This window comes from Apaloderma vittatum, unplaced genomic scaffold (assembly GCF_000703405.1).
Source record: "Apaloderma vittatum isolate BGI_N311 unplaced genomic scaffold, ASM70340v1 scaffold9090, whole genome shotgun sequence".
Taxonomy (NCBI): domain Eukaryota; kingdom Metazoa; phylum Chordata; class Aves; order Trogoniformes; family Trogonidae; genus Apaloderma; species Apaloderma vittatum.
In genome coordinates, this window is record NW_009695016.1 from 33,292 (window position 1) to 49,322 (window position 16,031).

The following is a 16,031-nucleotide window of genomic DNA, read 5'->3' on the forward strand; positions in this document are numbered from 1 at the left end:
CCTATCTGTAGCAGGCTCTGTAGCTCTACAATCCTGAGGCTGATATTGATGAATATGTGACTTAGACTTGCATTTACAATTTTCTATAATTCCACAGAAACATAAATGCATTTAGAACATTCAAAGAGAACACTATAATAAATACTCCTTTTTCATTGATAGTAGCATATGGATATAAGATAGTGAAAGGAAGAAAGGCAGGTTGTTGTTTTTTCCCTCTTTCCAGTATTCAGATGCCTATTACTGCCTTATCATATATCCACTTTAAAAAAAAAAAGGGAAAAAACCCCCCATTTTTCCAGGAACAGCGTATGTTATAAATGCACTCTGTTAAATGAAGGGAATTTCTGCAAAGCTGCCTGTAGGCCAAATCTGATCCCCTCCCAGTCCCCACAGTTCATGCCTATTCCCAGTAACACTGTTTCTCCCTCTATTTTTTATGTGCAAGCCAACTGATACCTTTTAGGGATGAGAGTGTGGTTATCAGAGGTTAAAATGTGGTACTTTGCCACACTTTAATCCATTTTACAACATAGCATCACTAAGCACAGAAAACTCAGTTTCTGAATAGAGAGCACAGCAATATGTAAATGTCTGAATAATGCTTTAGGCACAGGTTTTGAAAATATATGTTTGCATATATTTTCTTGGCAGGGTGTAAAAATTCACAACTCATGGCTCTATTCACTGTACTGAAATAATAGATAAGTTGTCCTGATACCATATAATTCATCAGTCTGAACAAAAAAGTATGTTACTACTTTTTACTTAATTCCTTTTTTAATACAGAGATTCAAAGAGGTTAGCCTTGAAAGGGAGGTGGTTAAGATTTCTAGTATCACATCTTTATGAAAAACGTTATTTCTCACATTCAATAACTTACAAGATCAGAGAAATAAACCCATTCATTAAGAAAATTCTCTATGTTTAGTATGTTAATAACATATTACTTCAATTACTGCTGTGAATTTCCCTTCTCTAGGATTTGTGCTCTCATGGCAATATAAGTTCAGAATCTTCTAAAACAGAAAGATTTGAGAATGTCTGCATTAGTTCCTGCGCATCCAGATTTTCAGGCTGCAAAAAAGAGCAGCTGAGACAGCCTTTAGTGTTCTTTTATCAACAACATTGGCTGACTGAGAGACTTCTTGATTCTAAATAAGTACAAATCTGCTTTAAAGTTGAAAGTTGAACTGACAGTTTGAAAATCTTTCCAAACACAAATTAGAACTGTATATATATTTTGACTTTTATATTCTTATCTCCAACTTCTTTTCTGAAGTCTCCCTTCAATAATTATTAATAGTAGTAGTTTTGGGTTTTTTTTAAATGAGTTTTAAAGGCCACTCAAGTAAATAAATTCTGTCCTAGAAGCTTGCAATAGCTGCATTTAAAGGAATACCAGGTCAGTGTCTGTGAAGCAACTGAAGAAGAATCCTAGGTCAATATATTTCCAAGTCAAGAATCTTAAAAAAAAGAACAAATAATAGATTCACACTAGGCTATAGATTGCTGTGGAACTGAGTATTTTACCTCAATTGTAGTCTGTATGAATGTGCTCTAGGGAGCATTCTTTATAGACTGAGAGCTACTGGCTATGCAAAACTGTATCCAGCTTCTCTATGTTTTCTCTTTGATTTCTACTTCACACGCACCACTTTTCAGAGCAGGTAAGCTTGAAAAGGAAAGTTGACAGCAGAGCCTCTGCAGGGCTGTCCTTCCAAATAATTATTCAGAATTCATACTTACTCAAAATGAAAGCAAGCATCCACCAGAAAATACAATATTAACATTAAAAACATATATAGGTACACTTGCACATTTTGGATTAAAAAGACTGTGGAAATAACATCTGATAACAACAAAGTTAAATATGAGGTACTAGGTATCACTGAGATTCCAGATGTCCCTGAAGAACACGAAGCCTCTACTGAAAACGATATTTGAATGTTTTTACAATCTTTCCTTTATAAAGTTACTAAATTATTATGATATCTACCACATTTATGAGTAGGTTTCTATGCTGAAAATACTATTTTATCTTTCCTTGAAATTTGGCAGTTTGGATTTTCTTTTTTTTTTTTTACTTTGTCTGTATCCATCAGAAAGTTTCATTACCACAGTAAACTCTAAAGCTCATCTTAACTATGTGAAAGCACAGCTTCTTCTACATGATTACAGATGAGCTTGTTGCATTGCTCACACAGTATAGGCCTTGTTAAAAATATTGTAAGCATTCCACACAACTTCAACATGTGATCCACATACTTGTGTACCAGTCTCTGTCTTACAGCACAGGAGCCAACCCTTGACACAATCAGATTGAATCATTCTTTTTTGCCTATACCTTACATGGGCTCCTGATATCATTGTAGGAGAAATCCGTTCCTAAACCTTATAAAGGTAGAACACAATAGAAAAGAAAACTATTATTTTAAACTGTAAAACATCTCACTTTCCCTTATACCTAATTAAATCAATAGGAGATCTGTCAAGCTTTTTATGAAGTAAGTATAAGCCAAAATGAAGAATATTACTTTATTTTTTCAAATTTCATCTTAGGACTTCTCATTCCTATCCACTAGTAATTTCTTCCAAAGTAGCATTTATAACTTCTAACTTATACAACAAAATCATATATCACCCAACTCTAAATTCTGCCACTGTTCATCTCTTCCATGCTCATCCTTATCTGCAAATTATACTGTATTTTATGGTTATGCATACATAGCATGAAGTAATTTTCCTGTGATATCAAAGTACAAATACAGTTGCAGAAAGCTAACGTTGCAGTATTTAATCAATGGGGCTACATCTTGCCCAAGCAAGGTTATCAAAGTTTTCCACACTATGAAGTACAATCCAGTGGATCTTTAATTTCAGTTGCACAAAATATATTAATGACAAAAAAGTTAATTCAAGGATTTATATTTTCAACTTTGGAAAACAGGAAAAAACGCAGAAACTAATGCTTATGTTAAAATTTTATAAAGAACTCTAATATTAAAAAACATGAGCATTACAGTATGATCATATTTTAAGTGGTCCTTCACGTTGTAGAAATTTTTGATTGTATCCTCCTTCCCCAAATAAGTTTTGGTGAAATTGGTGATAATTAAACCAGTACTTTAAAAAATAATTTTAAGTATGGGGAGACTAGATAGTATCATAGAATGTCTTGGGCTCGAAGGGGCCTTTAAAGAGGCAATCTAGTCCAACTCCCCTGCAGTGAGCAGGGACATCTAAATAGATCAGGTTTCTCAGGGCTCCTTCAAGCTTGACCCTGAATGTCTCCAGGGATGGGGTCTCCACCATCTCTCTGGGCAACCTGTTCCAGTGTTTCACCAGCCTCACAGCAAAGAACTTCTTCCTGGCATCTAATCTAAATCTACTCTGCTCTAGGTTAAAACCATTTCCCCTCATCCTGTCACTACATGCCCTTGTAAACAGATAAACCAAACTGATATAAACATGGTAAAAGCCACTTTGATTATTTTAGTTTTCTGGCATGATTTTTGTTTTATGTGCTATAGCAGGTATTCTTTTGAATCAACTAGGCAAAGTAACAGCATGCAGTTTCCAACACTGCTTATCATACTACAGTATATCCATTTACAGGTAATTAGATTAGATTCACTGCTATTCTCATTTTGTAGGCCATTTTTCATTTAATCTTCTTATGTTAAAAAAGAGGGAATTTCACCTTCACGCATAATAAAAAACAAACAATGTTATCTTATCAGAAGCAACACATCCAAGCATATTATATCCTATTTAGTTAATGTGACCAGAGAATAAAAACCAAGTATCTTACCTCAGACCAAAGATATGTGATTGTTCGTAACTGAATAAGGAATGAATTTTAGCTTCTGAATTCAAAATTATAAGCCTGTCAATGACATCCTGCCAAAGGAAGACAAACATAAAAAATCCACGTAGGATTTTATATTTTATGCACATAATAGTTTTCACAGGGTTTACTACAAAATGAAACCTATTATTAAAATACACATTAATATTATCTCTGTAAGAAGAGGTGCTTTCCACCATACAAGTCAATGGCAAAAAGAAATGACATAGAAGGTTGAGGGGGGAACTCTCACTTAAAAAATTAACATGAAAAAAATCCTAGCATATCAAGTATCCTAGTTCCTTTTTAGTATTAAAACACAACACCAAAAAAGTTACATTTTTTTAGATTTGAAATGTGTATACATCTATTTTAATGAAAATAACAGCAAATCCTTTAGTATAATACCCTTTCTGACACTGGTTAGTACTATATGCTTCAAAACACAACCATTTATTCTCAGTGTAGCAAGGCTTGACTTGCATGCTGAGTCTTACAGTTTTCATCCTACGGCATCCAATGTGACAGGCAATGACCTGTGGCTGCTGCCCACTCCTTCCACAAATCCAACGTAATTATGTTCCCCTCTGGTTCACTGCATAGCCAAACTGCTTGTGAAGAAATTATTTCATTGAAAGACTAAGAGATGCATTAAAATGTTCAGTGATATTATTTTCTCACAGACAAACTGCTGTGTTATGGTCTAAAGAAACAAACTACAAAGTCCTTATAGGCTTTTTTTAAATCCAGATTAAATCCAAACTTTTATTTCAACTGGTTAGATCAACGAATCTTTTCAACACGATGAGAGAAAAGTTAGGAGCCATACTTTCAGGAAATGAACCAAAGCCCTGGTTTTCAACACAGAGAAAAGTAAACATAACATGTAAAATTTCCAATAGTAAAAAGAAAATCTAGAACTTCTCAAAGTAAATTGTCTACCTAAAATGCATTCTTATTTAAAATACAGTGAAATCATATTTTCCCCATTAGATTTTTTTGAGCATTAAGGGAGACAGCTATGAAGAATGCAATTTGTCCACACTGGGAAAAAAGTAAATAAAGAAAAATAATAATTTCACTTGCTTTAACATTTCTTTCAAAGCTACAGATCTTGAGGGTACCTTCCAAGCAATATTCCCTTGCATATGTGTACTGTAGAACCTCTCAAAGGAAGAGTGGAGGCAGGCAGAAAGACATTGATACATCTGCTCCATTTTCTAAATTATTTTTACATGGCAAATAGAGAAAAAAAAATTTAGCAAAGAAATTTCCTAAGAGCACAAAATCAAAATGTGACTAGTCAACAGTTAAAAGCAGTAAAAGCCCAACTGATAATCTGTTCCACCAATGATGCAACTAGTTAGCTAAAAACATGAAGGAGGAAAAAATATTTGAATCCTGTGTATTTAAGAAATAAAGAACATACAAAGATGATTAACTTCTGTTCATGATCAGATACAGTTCAGTCTAATATTGCAAGTCAGTTTCCATGGCTATGTGACATGATTAAAAATATGTATCTTCTAGTGGCACCAAAACTGCTTTTACTCTGCTTTCTAATCATAGTTGCATCTGGTCCAATCTTTTATCTTTAGCTTTCTGCAATCACTTCCCAAAAACGTGGTTAGAACAAATCTACACGTCTGCTTAACCCCAGAAGTCTTCTGAGCACTGAGAGTTAGCCATTATATGATAAAATTAACGTTAGATAAACTATTTCCCTTCTGTTCACTACATGATCTTGGATGTCTAGCTTAGGCTTACGAAACCCACTGTTGCACAGTAGTTAACTGAGACAAACTCCACCCACAACATCTGTAACTGTTCAGATAACTTTGAACAATTGTATCAATATTGCAATTTCTGGCAACCTACAAAATTCCATCAAAAGGTTGAACTGCCTCAAAAGACAAAACAGCATGAGATTTCAAAAGTCACAAAAAATATTTACTTAGTATCTACCCCAACCTGAAAGCTCTCAAAGATGTACAGATCTATCTCCCTGCTACCAGTGCCTCAGAAAATTTGGTAACTGAATAGAACTATCCATCAGTGGGCACACAGGCACTGAGGGGACTGGAAAAATGTAATTTCCTCCAGAAATCATTGAAAGAGTATTACAAAAAAAAAAAAAAGAATTGCAAAAATCCCGTCCAAACCTAACATACCCTATGGTTGGTATGCACTCTGTCTAAATGATGACTGATCCACAGCTTGTGCTAAACAAACACAACAGCAATTCAAAGTGCTAGCTCATTAGAAGAAATCAGATTTTAACTGCCACTCAAGGTCACAGATTAAATTTGCCTGCGGTTTGTAGATGAGAAAAAACCAAAACACACAAAAAGCACCTCAATCTAATGGAATGCAGTTGGATGAGCTAATACAAAATAATATTAAATAAAGAAATGATGATACTCAATTTTAAGACTGAAATAAATCTTATTCAGTAACACTCCAATCAGTGATTCTTTGTGAGAATCATCTGTGCTATTAAGAAAGTCTGACTTTTCTGTTGGTTTTTTTTTTCATTTTTGTTTAAATGCACAGATACCATGATAAAGGAAAATTATGTAAAATAGTATAAATATTTTCCAGCATTTTCTAGTGTGCAATGTATGTACATACAGAGGTGTTCACATATGTCACTTCTTTTTCTGTGGAAAAACATAATTCTAACACAAGCCAGGAAAGTTTATCTTTAAATTATACATCAAATTTTTTGTTATCTTTACGATTTCAAAATGAAAATTTGAGTTAGCATGAAGTGATATGTGCATATACTGCCCTCATGCTGTATATCACACAAAATGCAGAAAATGTCAAAAACTTTCAGTAAGATGAAAAAACTTATTCTGTTACTACAGTAACATTTTCTCAGGAAAAATGTCTTCATAGAAGGATTTATTTTTCTTTCAAAATAAAACAGTACTTACAACAATATTTGTAGGTACTTCACGGAGTGAATACACTGGTTTATTTGGTAAATCTTGCTTACTCAAGAGCTCAAAAACTGCAGGGTAAGTGAGCAAGTTTATCAGAGACAGAAAAGACTAGAGAAAGAAGAAAAAGGGAGACAAAAAGGAATGTCAATCAGTTAAGTATAACCAAGTAAACGTTAACAATTATTTGCCATTTACTTTAAGTTTGTTCTTATCCTTCTTTGTAGTCTGAACTTGATATAACTAGAGCTGTCCAAATTAAGACTGCAAACAATAGCAGGTCTCTGTATAATCTGAAAGGGCAGTAGAGTCTGTGAAATATGTAATCTCTATCAAATTATACAAGCAATTTTGAAAATTATATTTTCATTATCAGATAATTCTAAAATTTAGAGACACAGCATACTCTGAAATATGTCACTCTTCCTGATCTTACTACAGTAATCAGAGAAATGAACTGATGGCCAGTATTTTAAGACTTTCACTTTTGTCATTACTGTTATTTATGGTTTTATATTGATTTTAATGGATCCTTGATATTGTGACCTGCCATGCAACACAAGAATCCTTTCAGTCATCACTTGACTAGTGTATTATACTAGTTTTCCGTATGTGCCAAGAAGCAGGTATAGTTGCAATAAAGATTTACAGAAAGGCATATACTATCCTATTTGAAATACAGCACTGTATATTGCATACCAAGACGAAGTAGTGTCTCACCTTCTGACAGCTTCGGTCAATAGGGTCAACTGGAGTGGATTTGGGTTGGGTTATCCTCACATCATCTTTTCCACACTCCAAAAGAGCCCACAATTCAGTTACAAGTGCCTTTATAAAGCCTAAAACAAACTTTTGTTTTAATAATGAGAATGGCAAGAATACCAGAAAAGCATTTTACATCATAATTCTAACTCAGATTCTCAAAATTCTCTACATTGTGGATTAAAATTTAACAAGACAGACTGCCTGAGGGTTACTCCCCCTACTATTCTCAATCCATTAGCCAAACTACCTTTCTACAGCAGTTTTCTTATAGTCAATCTAAAATCTACAGCAACAGTTTGCAAAGACTAGAGTATGACAATACTTATACACCTTCCATGGAATTGAGCTTCTTTAACAAATCAACCGCTACAGATCAAGGCTGAGCTAGTATTGGCTCCATGGTTTTATAAACAGAGATTTACTATAACTCATTAACAAATGAAAATATACCACAATGAAAAGGACTGAAAAATATTCAAGAGAAGAACTACTAGCTGATTTAAAATGTTATGTATCAAAATAGAAGAGGAAGGATAGTCATCTAAACTCTGAAACCACCAAAGGGAAGTTAGCAGCTTAATACAAACTTTAAGCACATTACACAGTCATCTCTCAGGGTGGAAAAACAATGCTGATTAATTTTGGTCTACCATTTGTCTTTGGTGCCAAGGCTCATTAGAAGCAACTTGGCTGAGAACCTTAAACAGAACAGATGGGTTACTCCTCAAGTAGATGTGCTCCCCTGCTTTCTGAAAGATCCCAGAGCCACAAATAATAAGCAACTAAATCTCCGTTTCCTTGACTGGCAGAATTTGCCTGCCTTTCTGACAGTCTTTTAGTTAAGTGATTTTAATTACACACCAATCACTTCTAGATGCTCAGAGAGCATTTGCAAATTTTGTACCTCACAGACTTCCTTAGCGATTTAAGATAGTAGCTCTACTTCATTGGCAAGATTCGAGTTTTAATATAACAACTACCTAGGCCACTGAATAGTATGGCAACAATTGAGTTGGCTGAGAATGGATTCCAAGGGACTTTATGGTACGGGCTCACATATGAGAAGAACTGTCTGTTCAGACAATCTCAGTTCCATCTCACAATTGTATAAGAGTCAATGACATTCAGGCCTTTGCTGTTTCTCACTCTTTGAGCAACTAATAATCATGGAAAAGTACAAACAAATTACAGAAATCAACAGTTATTAGTTCTGAACTGTAGTTCAAGAAGCATTTGCAAATTATTAGCAATTTATTTTTTAACAGATACAAATGTCTTCATGGACATACAGTAAACTTCTGGAAATCCAAACCAATGAAGATGTTGTATAATTTAAGAAAATCAACAACAACAACAACAACTGAAAAAAAAAACAAAATAAAAAAAAATCACAAAAAAACCAAGGCCAATGAAAAACCTGCATCATCAAGGTAACTAAAGACTTTAAAGTTAGAAAGAAGAAATTTCCACCAAGAATTCAAGAGATATTTCAGCAGTCTTTGCTAATACCATGGAATTGTTCCACTCGGGTGATCTTCTTTAACATCCTTCTCACTATGTTTTTCTAAAAGGCAAGATTACAGCATGCAACTATTCATAATAGTATCATCCTTCAATTTACCTGAATTCTGTAGAGCTACTGCACCTGTTGGAGTTGTTGCCATTTGTGCAACAATCACTCTGTCACCAAACTCTTCATATTCATTTGTCTGTTAGTAACAAATGTAAAAGCACGTTAGTTATTCGGAGAGCATAAAACTCTAAATGTTCTCTTAAATATTGATATTTTCTACACTCTACAGTTAGACTTCAATAGTCTATGGATATTACCCTCTACAGACTTACCAGAGTCAGATTCTAAACTAAACAGCTTTGTCACCTATCTTAACAAAATTTAAATTCTAAATACTATGGTTGCAATATATAACATCAGCAAAGATCAAAAGCGTTAGTATTACAATGCTTTTTTACACACATTAAGTAAGATGTCTGTAACACTGTGTTTTTTCTCCTAAAATGCATATTATCTGATTTTAGTTACGTTTCAAGTATTGTCCAGCACATCTAGATAACACCACCTACCAACACAGTCTAGAAAAAATTGCGTTACGGAGACAAAAAGAAAAAAATTTTCCCTGGCATTTCAAGCATTAAAATAAAATGTCAGAAAAACTAAGCATGTGCCTGACATTCTGAGGATGAGTAACATCCAACAAACTTCAATTAGTGTGGCAGTAATATCAAAGACAATAAGCTACATTTTAAAATAATTTTTGGAAAACTTAAGTGACAAAACGGTTTCTGGATTTATTTTATTACTGTCTTTCTTCTTTGTTAGAATCATTAAAAGAAAGAAAAACTTACCTGGATTTTTTTTGATAAACTTCTGAACATAAAGTTCACACAGTCATTTATGGCACCTGTGCTATTAAGCAGAAATAGTCCTTTGGGTGTGATGGAAAAATTTAGCAAAGCGTCTAACAAAGTCTCTTCCCATAGCAAACTGCAAGAGTAGCAAAATATTAATTCAAAAAGATATGCAGAAAAAGCACAGGAAAAAACAAAATCTACAATTTCTAACTTTTAGCAACATTTCATTCACTGCTTTACATGTTTTCTCTGTATTAGTTTAAAAAAAAATCATTTGGGGATGTTATATGTATTAGACTGTATTTTGTACAAGCATCCAAACTCATCTTGACAAAACTAAGATTAGGCAAGAACACAGAACAGAAAGATGATGTAATGGGTAACCCAGAAGACCGATGTCATCCTTAAATACATTTACGACTTACTATCTGACTCTAGGCAAGTCTTAAGGTATTAACACGGCAGTTACAAATTGGTAAAGCAAGCACAGAATTTCCCACCAATGTGAAAACGCTGTATGAACTAATAAAAATTCATGTTTGAGGACATAAAGGTTCCCGATAGAGATTAGTACAGAATTATGAAAATAAGGCGCTTTACATACTAACAGCAGTTAAGTGGAAAACATTTTCTGCAGAGATGGCAGGAAGAACAGCAATTGCAAGATAAAGTATGATGATACCCTCTGACTTACAAAACATTCTACGTCCTAAAAAGAAGTAATTACCACACCTCTGACTGGGAACCATCCCTGCAGGTTATCTCAAGACTCCTATGATTCTGCTTTTCTAAAAGGATTTGTGTACTGGATTCTCATCTCTAGTTCTCCTTTCTCATTTCTGACTCTTATTCCCAGCAAGCAGCACACAGTTTTTCTTGTAGGAGTCAACCACTACCCCAAACTTTAATCACTTCTGCAGAATCCATGCCATGTCACATTCAGAAGCAAAAATTACACCCAGAGATATATCAGCATGTTTTATTCCACAGTTAAATGAAAAATCTAGATGCCAGGAGGAAATCGTAGCTCATGTCAATGGTAGCGATTAGTAACAGCCTCCTCAGTCAGAGCTCTGCATCCATAGATTTCTTTTTCCAATAGATTTGAATTGCTGTAACCAGTTCACATGCCACCACCACAGACTAGAATAACAACTGTTGAGCTAACTTTGCAAATTTTAAAGCACAAACAAGAGTCGACTCAATTAGGTAGGGTATGCACTAACACCAACACCACCCTGAACTTTCAGGCTCACAATTATTTGTACATTTCTCATCTTAACGCAAACAAACTTCTCTAAAGAGACATTAAGTTTTAGCATAAAAGGAAGGATGACTTTCACTTAATAAATTACGAAGCCTTCAGGCAGAATGCTGTCAATCTTACCACATATTTTCGAGGTGTATATACCATTCAGCAGAAGAGCTTTTTAAATTAAGATGACATCAAAGTCAAAAGACAAACTGACAGTGGTTTTGTTTTATGCTTTCTAATTCACATTTTCCTCAAACAGTAGTCAGAAACAAGCAAATAGAAGTCATTTTTACATAGATAAGACACAATTCTGTAAGACAAGTAGGCCCTGAAAGGTCAAGAACAATTTTATAACCCTACTGAGACCTATACCAGGGTGATATCTCAGCCTCCATCTACCACTACACTTTTGGGCGAAAGACACAGGGTTGTAAGATGCCTCATAAAGTAGCAGCATGTGTTCATACTTGTGCAGGTGAATAAATCAAGCATCAACTTACATGTTTTTTGACTCTAGACTTACTGCTGAGGTCGAATCTGCACCCGTTACAGGAGTGGGTGCTCTTTCTGAAAGCAAACTCGTCTGTGAAATAAAATAAAAACGTCTTACTATGTATTTGCACTATTTTTGAACTCCAGATCTTTCTCTTGTTATATATTTTTTAAAAAAGCAACAGTGATCAGGTTGTAGTCTAGCCCTTGGCAAGGAATAAAATATTCCACTACATTTTTTGTTCCAGAAATGCTTATATTTAATTTTTATCTAGGATATAAAAAATTTTAAAACCAGTACGTTTTGCAAAATTCTACTAGACTTCTTAAAATAAAAACCTCTTTACTTTTTAACTGAAGAATCGTAAAATAAAAACTGAGATTAAAAAAAAATTTTTAAAAAATTAAGATCAGAAAGCAATTCTACACCTCTGTGTCACAGGTAATGGAAATAAGAGCTTCTGGAGTCAATAACTCAATACTAATTTATTAAGTAACTCTGCTAAGCTTTATTTTATTTATTTAAAAATTATATAAATTTATTTACATTGGTATTGACATAATTAGAGTTACAGTCATAGATAAATATACATAGAAATTTTTATATTTGATGGAGTTTCTTATTATATTTGAAAATAATTGGTGTGAAAAACACCGTATATTTAAGATGAATGGTTTAATTTGTTTTATGTTTCTAGAGATAAAAAGCACCATTCAAATGGAAGTAAGCAGTCATTAATTTACTCTTTTATAAATGTGAGCTAATAAAGCCACAAAAGACTCTTCAGACCAGTCAGCTGTCCTGCATCTGTTAAGTTTCCCATTTATTATCATCTGTACAAATTGTGCTCCATAATTTCAGCAGAAACTGCTGAGAAAAAAAATTGTTTCTCCTTCAGTCCTAGAACTCCAGGAGATGTGTGAAATAGGAGGAAACAAATGACCAACCTATCTGTCAAAAAAATTGTCACTGCTGCTTGGATAGAGTTCACCAAAGTCCACCATTTTTGCTTGTCCTGGTTTGAGCTGAACAGAACCAGTTCTGTTCAGTGATTTTACTTTTCAGCTCAGTTTCTTCTAAGAGCCTGCACTTGCTGAAGTCAACAGCATCTTTTTGCAGATAGTGTCTGCAAAAGTGCTCCTGGAAGTGATAACGCTTGACCTTATAGTAACTAGGAAGGAATGATAAGCAGAAAGGCTCTTGCTTATACACACTCCTGTAGAAACCAAGGTCACTGTTAAATCTTCTGCCCCATACTGGGGTGCCATAGGTAAAAGTCACACCTGTAGGAAGGAGCAGATAGGGCAAGTGACCCAAAACTGACCAAAGATTCCATTCTGTACATGTCATATTCAGCATAATGCTGCGGGACAACAAGGGCTAAGCTTTCTTCTTCAATACCCAACATCTGAGGAGGACTCTGTCTGTCCTTCTGCCTGAACCCAGATCCTGAATTTGGCTCCAGAATCCGCTTCCCATCTGCTGTGGAGTCCAGTCCATTACTTGCCCACGACCTGCCCCGCAGCATCAGTGGTGACACGACTGCCATCAGGGTGCTGGGTTCGATATTGGTTTTGTAAATATTTCCTTAGTTTATTTTCTTATTAGTATTATATTTTATTTTTATTGTTATTGTTTCAGTAAGGCTGGTTGAGTTTTCTTTTCCAATCTGTAAGTCTCTCTCCCTTATTTCCTTTCTTTTCCCCTTTGGGAAGGGAGAGGTGTTAATAGTGAGCCTCTGCCATTCATCTCGTGGCCAGCCCAGCCCCAACACTTGACACGCTGCTACTCTAAAAGTGGTAGACTATTTTATAAACTGCAGATGGTTTAAAATTGAACAATGAAAGAAAATAATTGTAAAAGTAATCAAGATGGCAAGAGTTGAAAATGTGACCTTCCTCTACTAACTTGTGAATTCCCAATGCCCTGAATACATAGATTCCACTTCAGTCTCAATATGACCTTCAAAGTGATGTGAAGAAATGGCACTTTGTCACTTAAATGTTTCATAGTATTCTTCAATTTCAACCTTGTTAAGTAAATTTGTAACAGAAAGCAGAATACAGAGAACTGTTGGAAGGTTTTTCATGTAGAAAAAGCTATAGACTAGCAATCAAACTGAAGTTGAAGTAGAGAGGCTACACTTCATAAGATATCCCAAGTGCACAGGTAAGACAAGAACTCCTGCCTGACACTTTGCACTGCGGTCTCAAGAATATTTCAATGGCACGTAACTCTCAGTCAAATACTTGGAATCTCCTTTTTTGCTCCACATCTCCCACAGAAACAAACTAGTTTAAATTAAAAATTACTAAGAACACATCTCGGGAGTTTTTCCTTTCAAAATATCGCAAGCCAAGAGTGAAAATAAGACCTGTGGTGTACACTGGCTACCATCACATCAAGTGACGTCTAGCATCAGGGACAATCAATGGTAATTCTATTGATGCATCTTGAGAGTTCCTGGCTTAATCTTAAGACATTGAAGTCTCAAACTAAGCTTCTCTTAGGTTCATATACATAGAAGGAAAATTTAGAAAGTAGAACTTGATTTTTAGAACAATTCCAAGCATTATGTCACTATGTAAAGCAAACTGAAGCAAAAAATAGCTATTATATATGCTGAACCTCTTTAGTGTAAGGTTTCTTCCCAGTCTTCCGAATCCAAAACAAGATTTACCTTTTTCCAGGCCTCTGCTATAGATTCATGCAAATCATAAGGAATTAGCATCTGCAGGCCTTCACAAGTTTTGTACATCTGACGACATACAGAAATGAAAGCTCCTTTAACAACTGGCTGAAGTTCGGATCCAGATAGAAGAGAAATGTCATCTTGAAGAAGTTTCTTTGTAAACTGAACAATTACATGAACAGCTGTGGGGCTAGAAATAAAATAAAACTTTTTAAATGTTGTTTTGTAGTCATCAATAAGCCTTGAAACAAATCATCTGACTGAACTTATTTAATTTTTCCTAGGGTAAAAGAAACTATGGAAAGAAGCTACAACCAAATATAGAGGGGCCAGGAGAAACATACTGCAAGTGGTTTTACTTTGGCTACAGGTCTACCTGAAGCAAAAACGCACCCATTGTCTTCTGTCCAGCCCACATGGCTGTGAACTACACAAACTATGTGTTTTATAAGAGTCTGGCTGGGAAGAGTAACAAGAAAATGGTTTTAGCTTCTGCTTGATCAGTGTTAAGGATATCACCAAAAGATCTCCTCCCAAAGCCTTCTAGTTTTGCAATGCAAAGGACAATTATTTCTCCAAAACATTACCTTTCACTTCCAACTCCCCTTAAAACCATATGCAACTTCTAGTATCTCTTCACTTAGAATATGTATATTCCAAACATTTTCCTGACATGAAACTCAAGTAATTTTAAAGGCTAGACTCAATTTTACTGCCTTGTTTAAAGTTATAGCACCTGCTAACAATATATCACCCACAAGAAGACACAGATCCTAAGTTAGGCACAGTGTTGCGAATGTCAGCTTCTGATACAAGATCTGCTCTACTAGATACATTGAAAAGTGAGTGCTACATTAAATCTATTATTTCAATAAATTAGGTTGATTTTAATATTTATTTTAAAAAACAAACAAACGAAGAACAGAGAAGACAGGCCTTCAGCCTAAACAGTAGCATTATGAATATAATGGAACTTCATTCAAAGAAAGGAAAGCTCTCACAAGTACAAGAAAAGTAAGACCACCATTTAAATCTCCCTTAATAAAAGTATGTCTTTAAACTGTTATTTCACCCAGTTATACACATGTCTCCCTAATACATTCTCTGAAGCACTTTCTACTTTACTTGAAAATCATATATTTTACTCCAAACATAAACAAAACATATCAGTTGTAGATGAATAAAAAAAAGAGAAAATGAGTCTCATAACACTAATGTAAGTAGTACTCGCTAATGCCGTTCACTAATGCACTCTTACCTATCATCTTTGGCAGCTTTTTCATTTTCTCCATAAAGAAGAATAGAAAGACCATCTTCTACAGCAGCAATCCTTGCCAAAATATCAGCCACATCAATTAAAGTGGTTTCAAGACTATTTACGTACACCTGTTTGGAGGAATAAAAAATACTAATTAAATTCAATGCTTGTGTGAAAGCTGTTTATTTTAGTTTGTCTTATGTATGCAGAATCTGAAGGTCACCTTTCCAATGACTGCTTAATGGCTTAAGAACAGCCTATCATCAAAAGCTATCACACAGAAAGCATTAGTGGCACAAGTGGCAGTAACTGTCATGTCTACTGAGTATAGCAGAAGTCCAATGACTGCACAGATACAGACAACAGACATTTCTAGGCTCTTGACACACCACCCATGGGTGTA

General features: G+C 34.7%; 1 protein-coding gene across 1 annotated transcript in view; it reads right to left on the reverse strand.

The window, feature by feature from the left end:
- LOC104274056 (protein broad-minded-like) overlaps positions 1-15,756 on the reverse strand; it is a gene marked incomplete at both ends in the record, with an annotated part of 40,895 nt that extends 25,139 nt beyond the window's left edge. Inside the window, 8 exons of the mRNA XM_009869575.1 lie at positions 3,815-3,903; positions 6,790-6,906; positions 7,516-7,634; positions 9,182-9,269; positions 9,925-10,063; positions 11,686-11,768; positions 14,359-14,560; positions 15,629-15,756. Coding sequence (XP_009867877.1) covers positions 3,815-3,903; positions 6,790-6,906; positions 7,516-7,634; positions 9,182-9,269; positions 9,925-10,063; positions 11,686-11,768; positions 14,359-14,560; positions 15,629-15,756 — 965 coding nt within the window. The remainder of the gene's footprint in view (positions 1-3,814; positions 3,904-6,789; positions 6,907-7,515; positions 7,635-9,181; positions 9,270-9,924; positions 10,064-11,685; positions 11,769-14,358; positions 14,561-15,628) is intronic.
- Between the last annotated feature and the right edge of the window lie 275 nt (positions 15,757-16,031).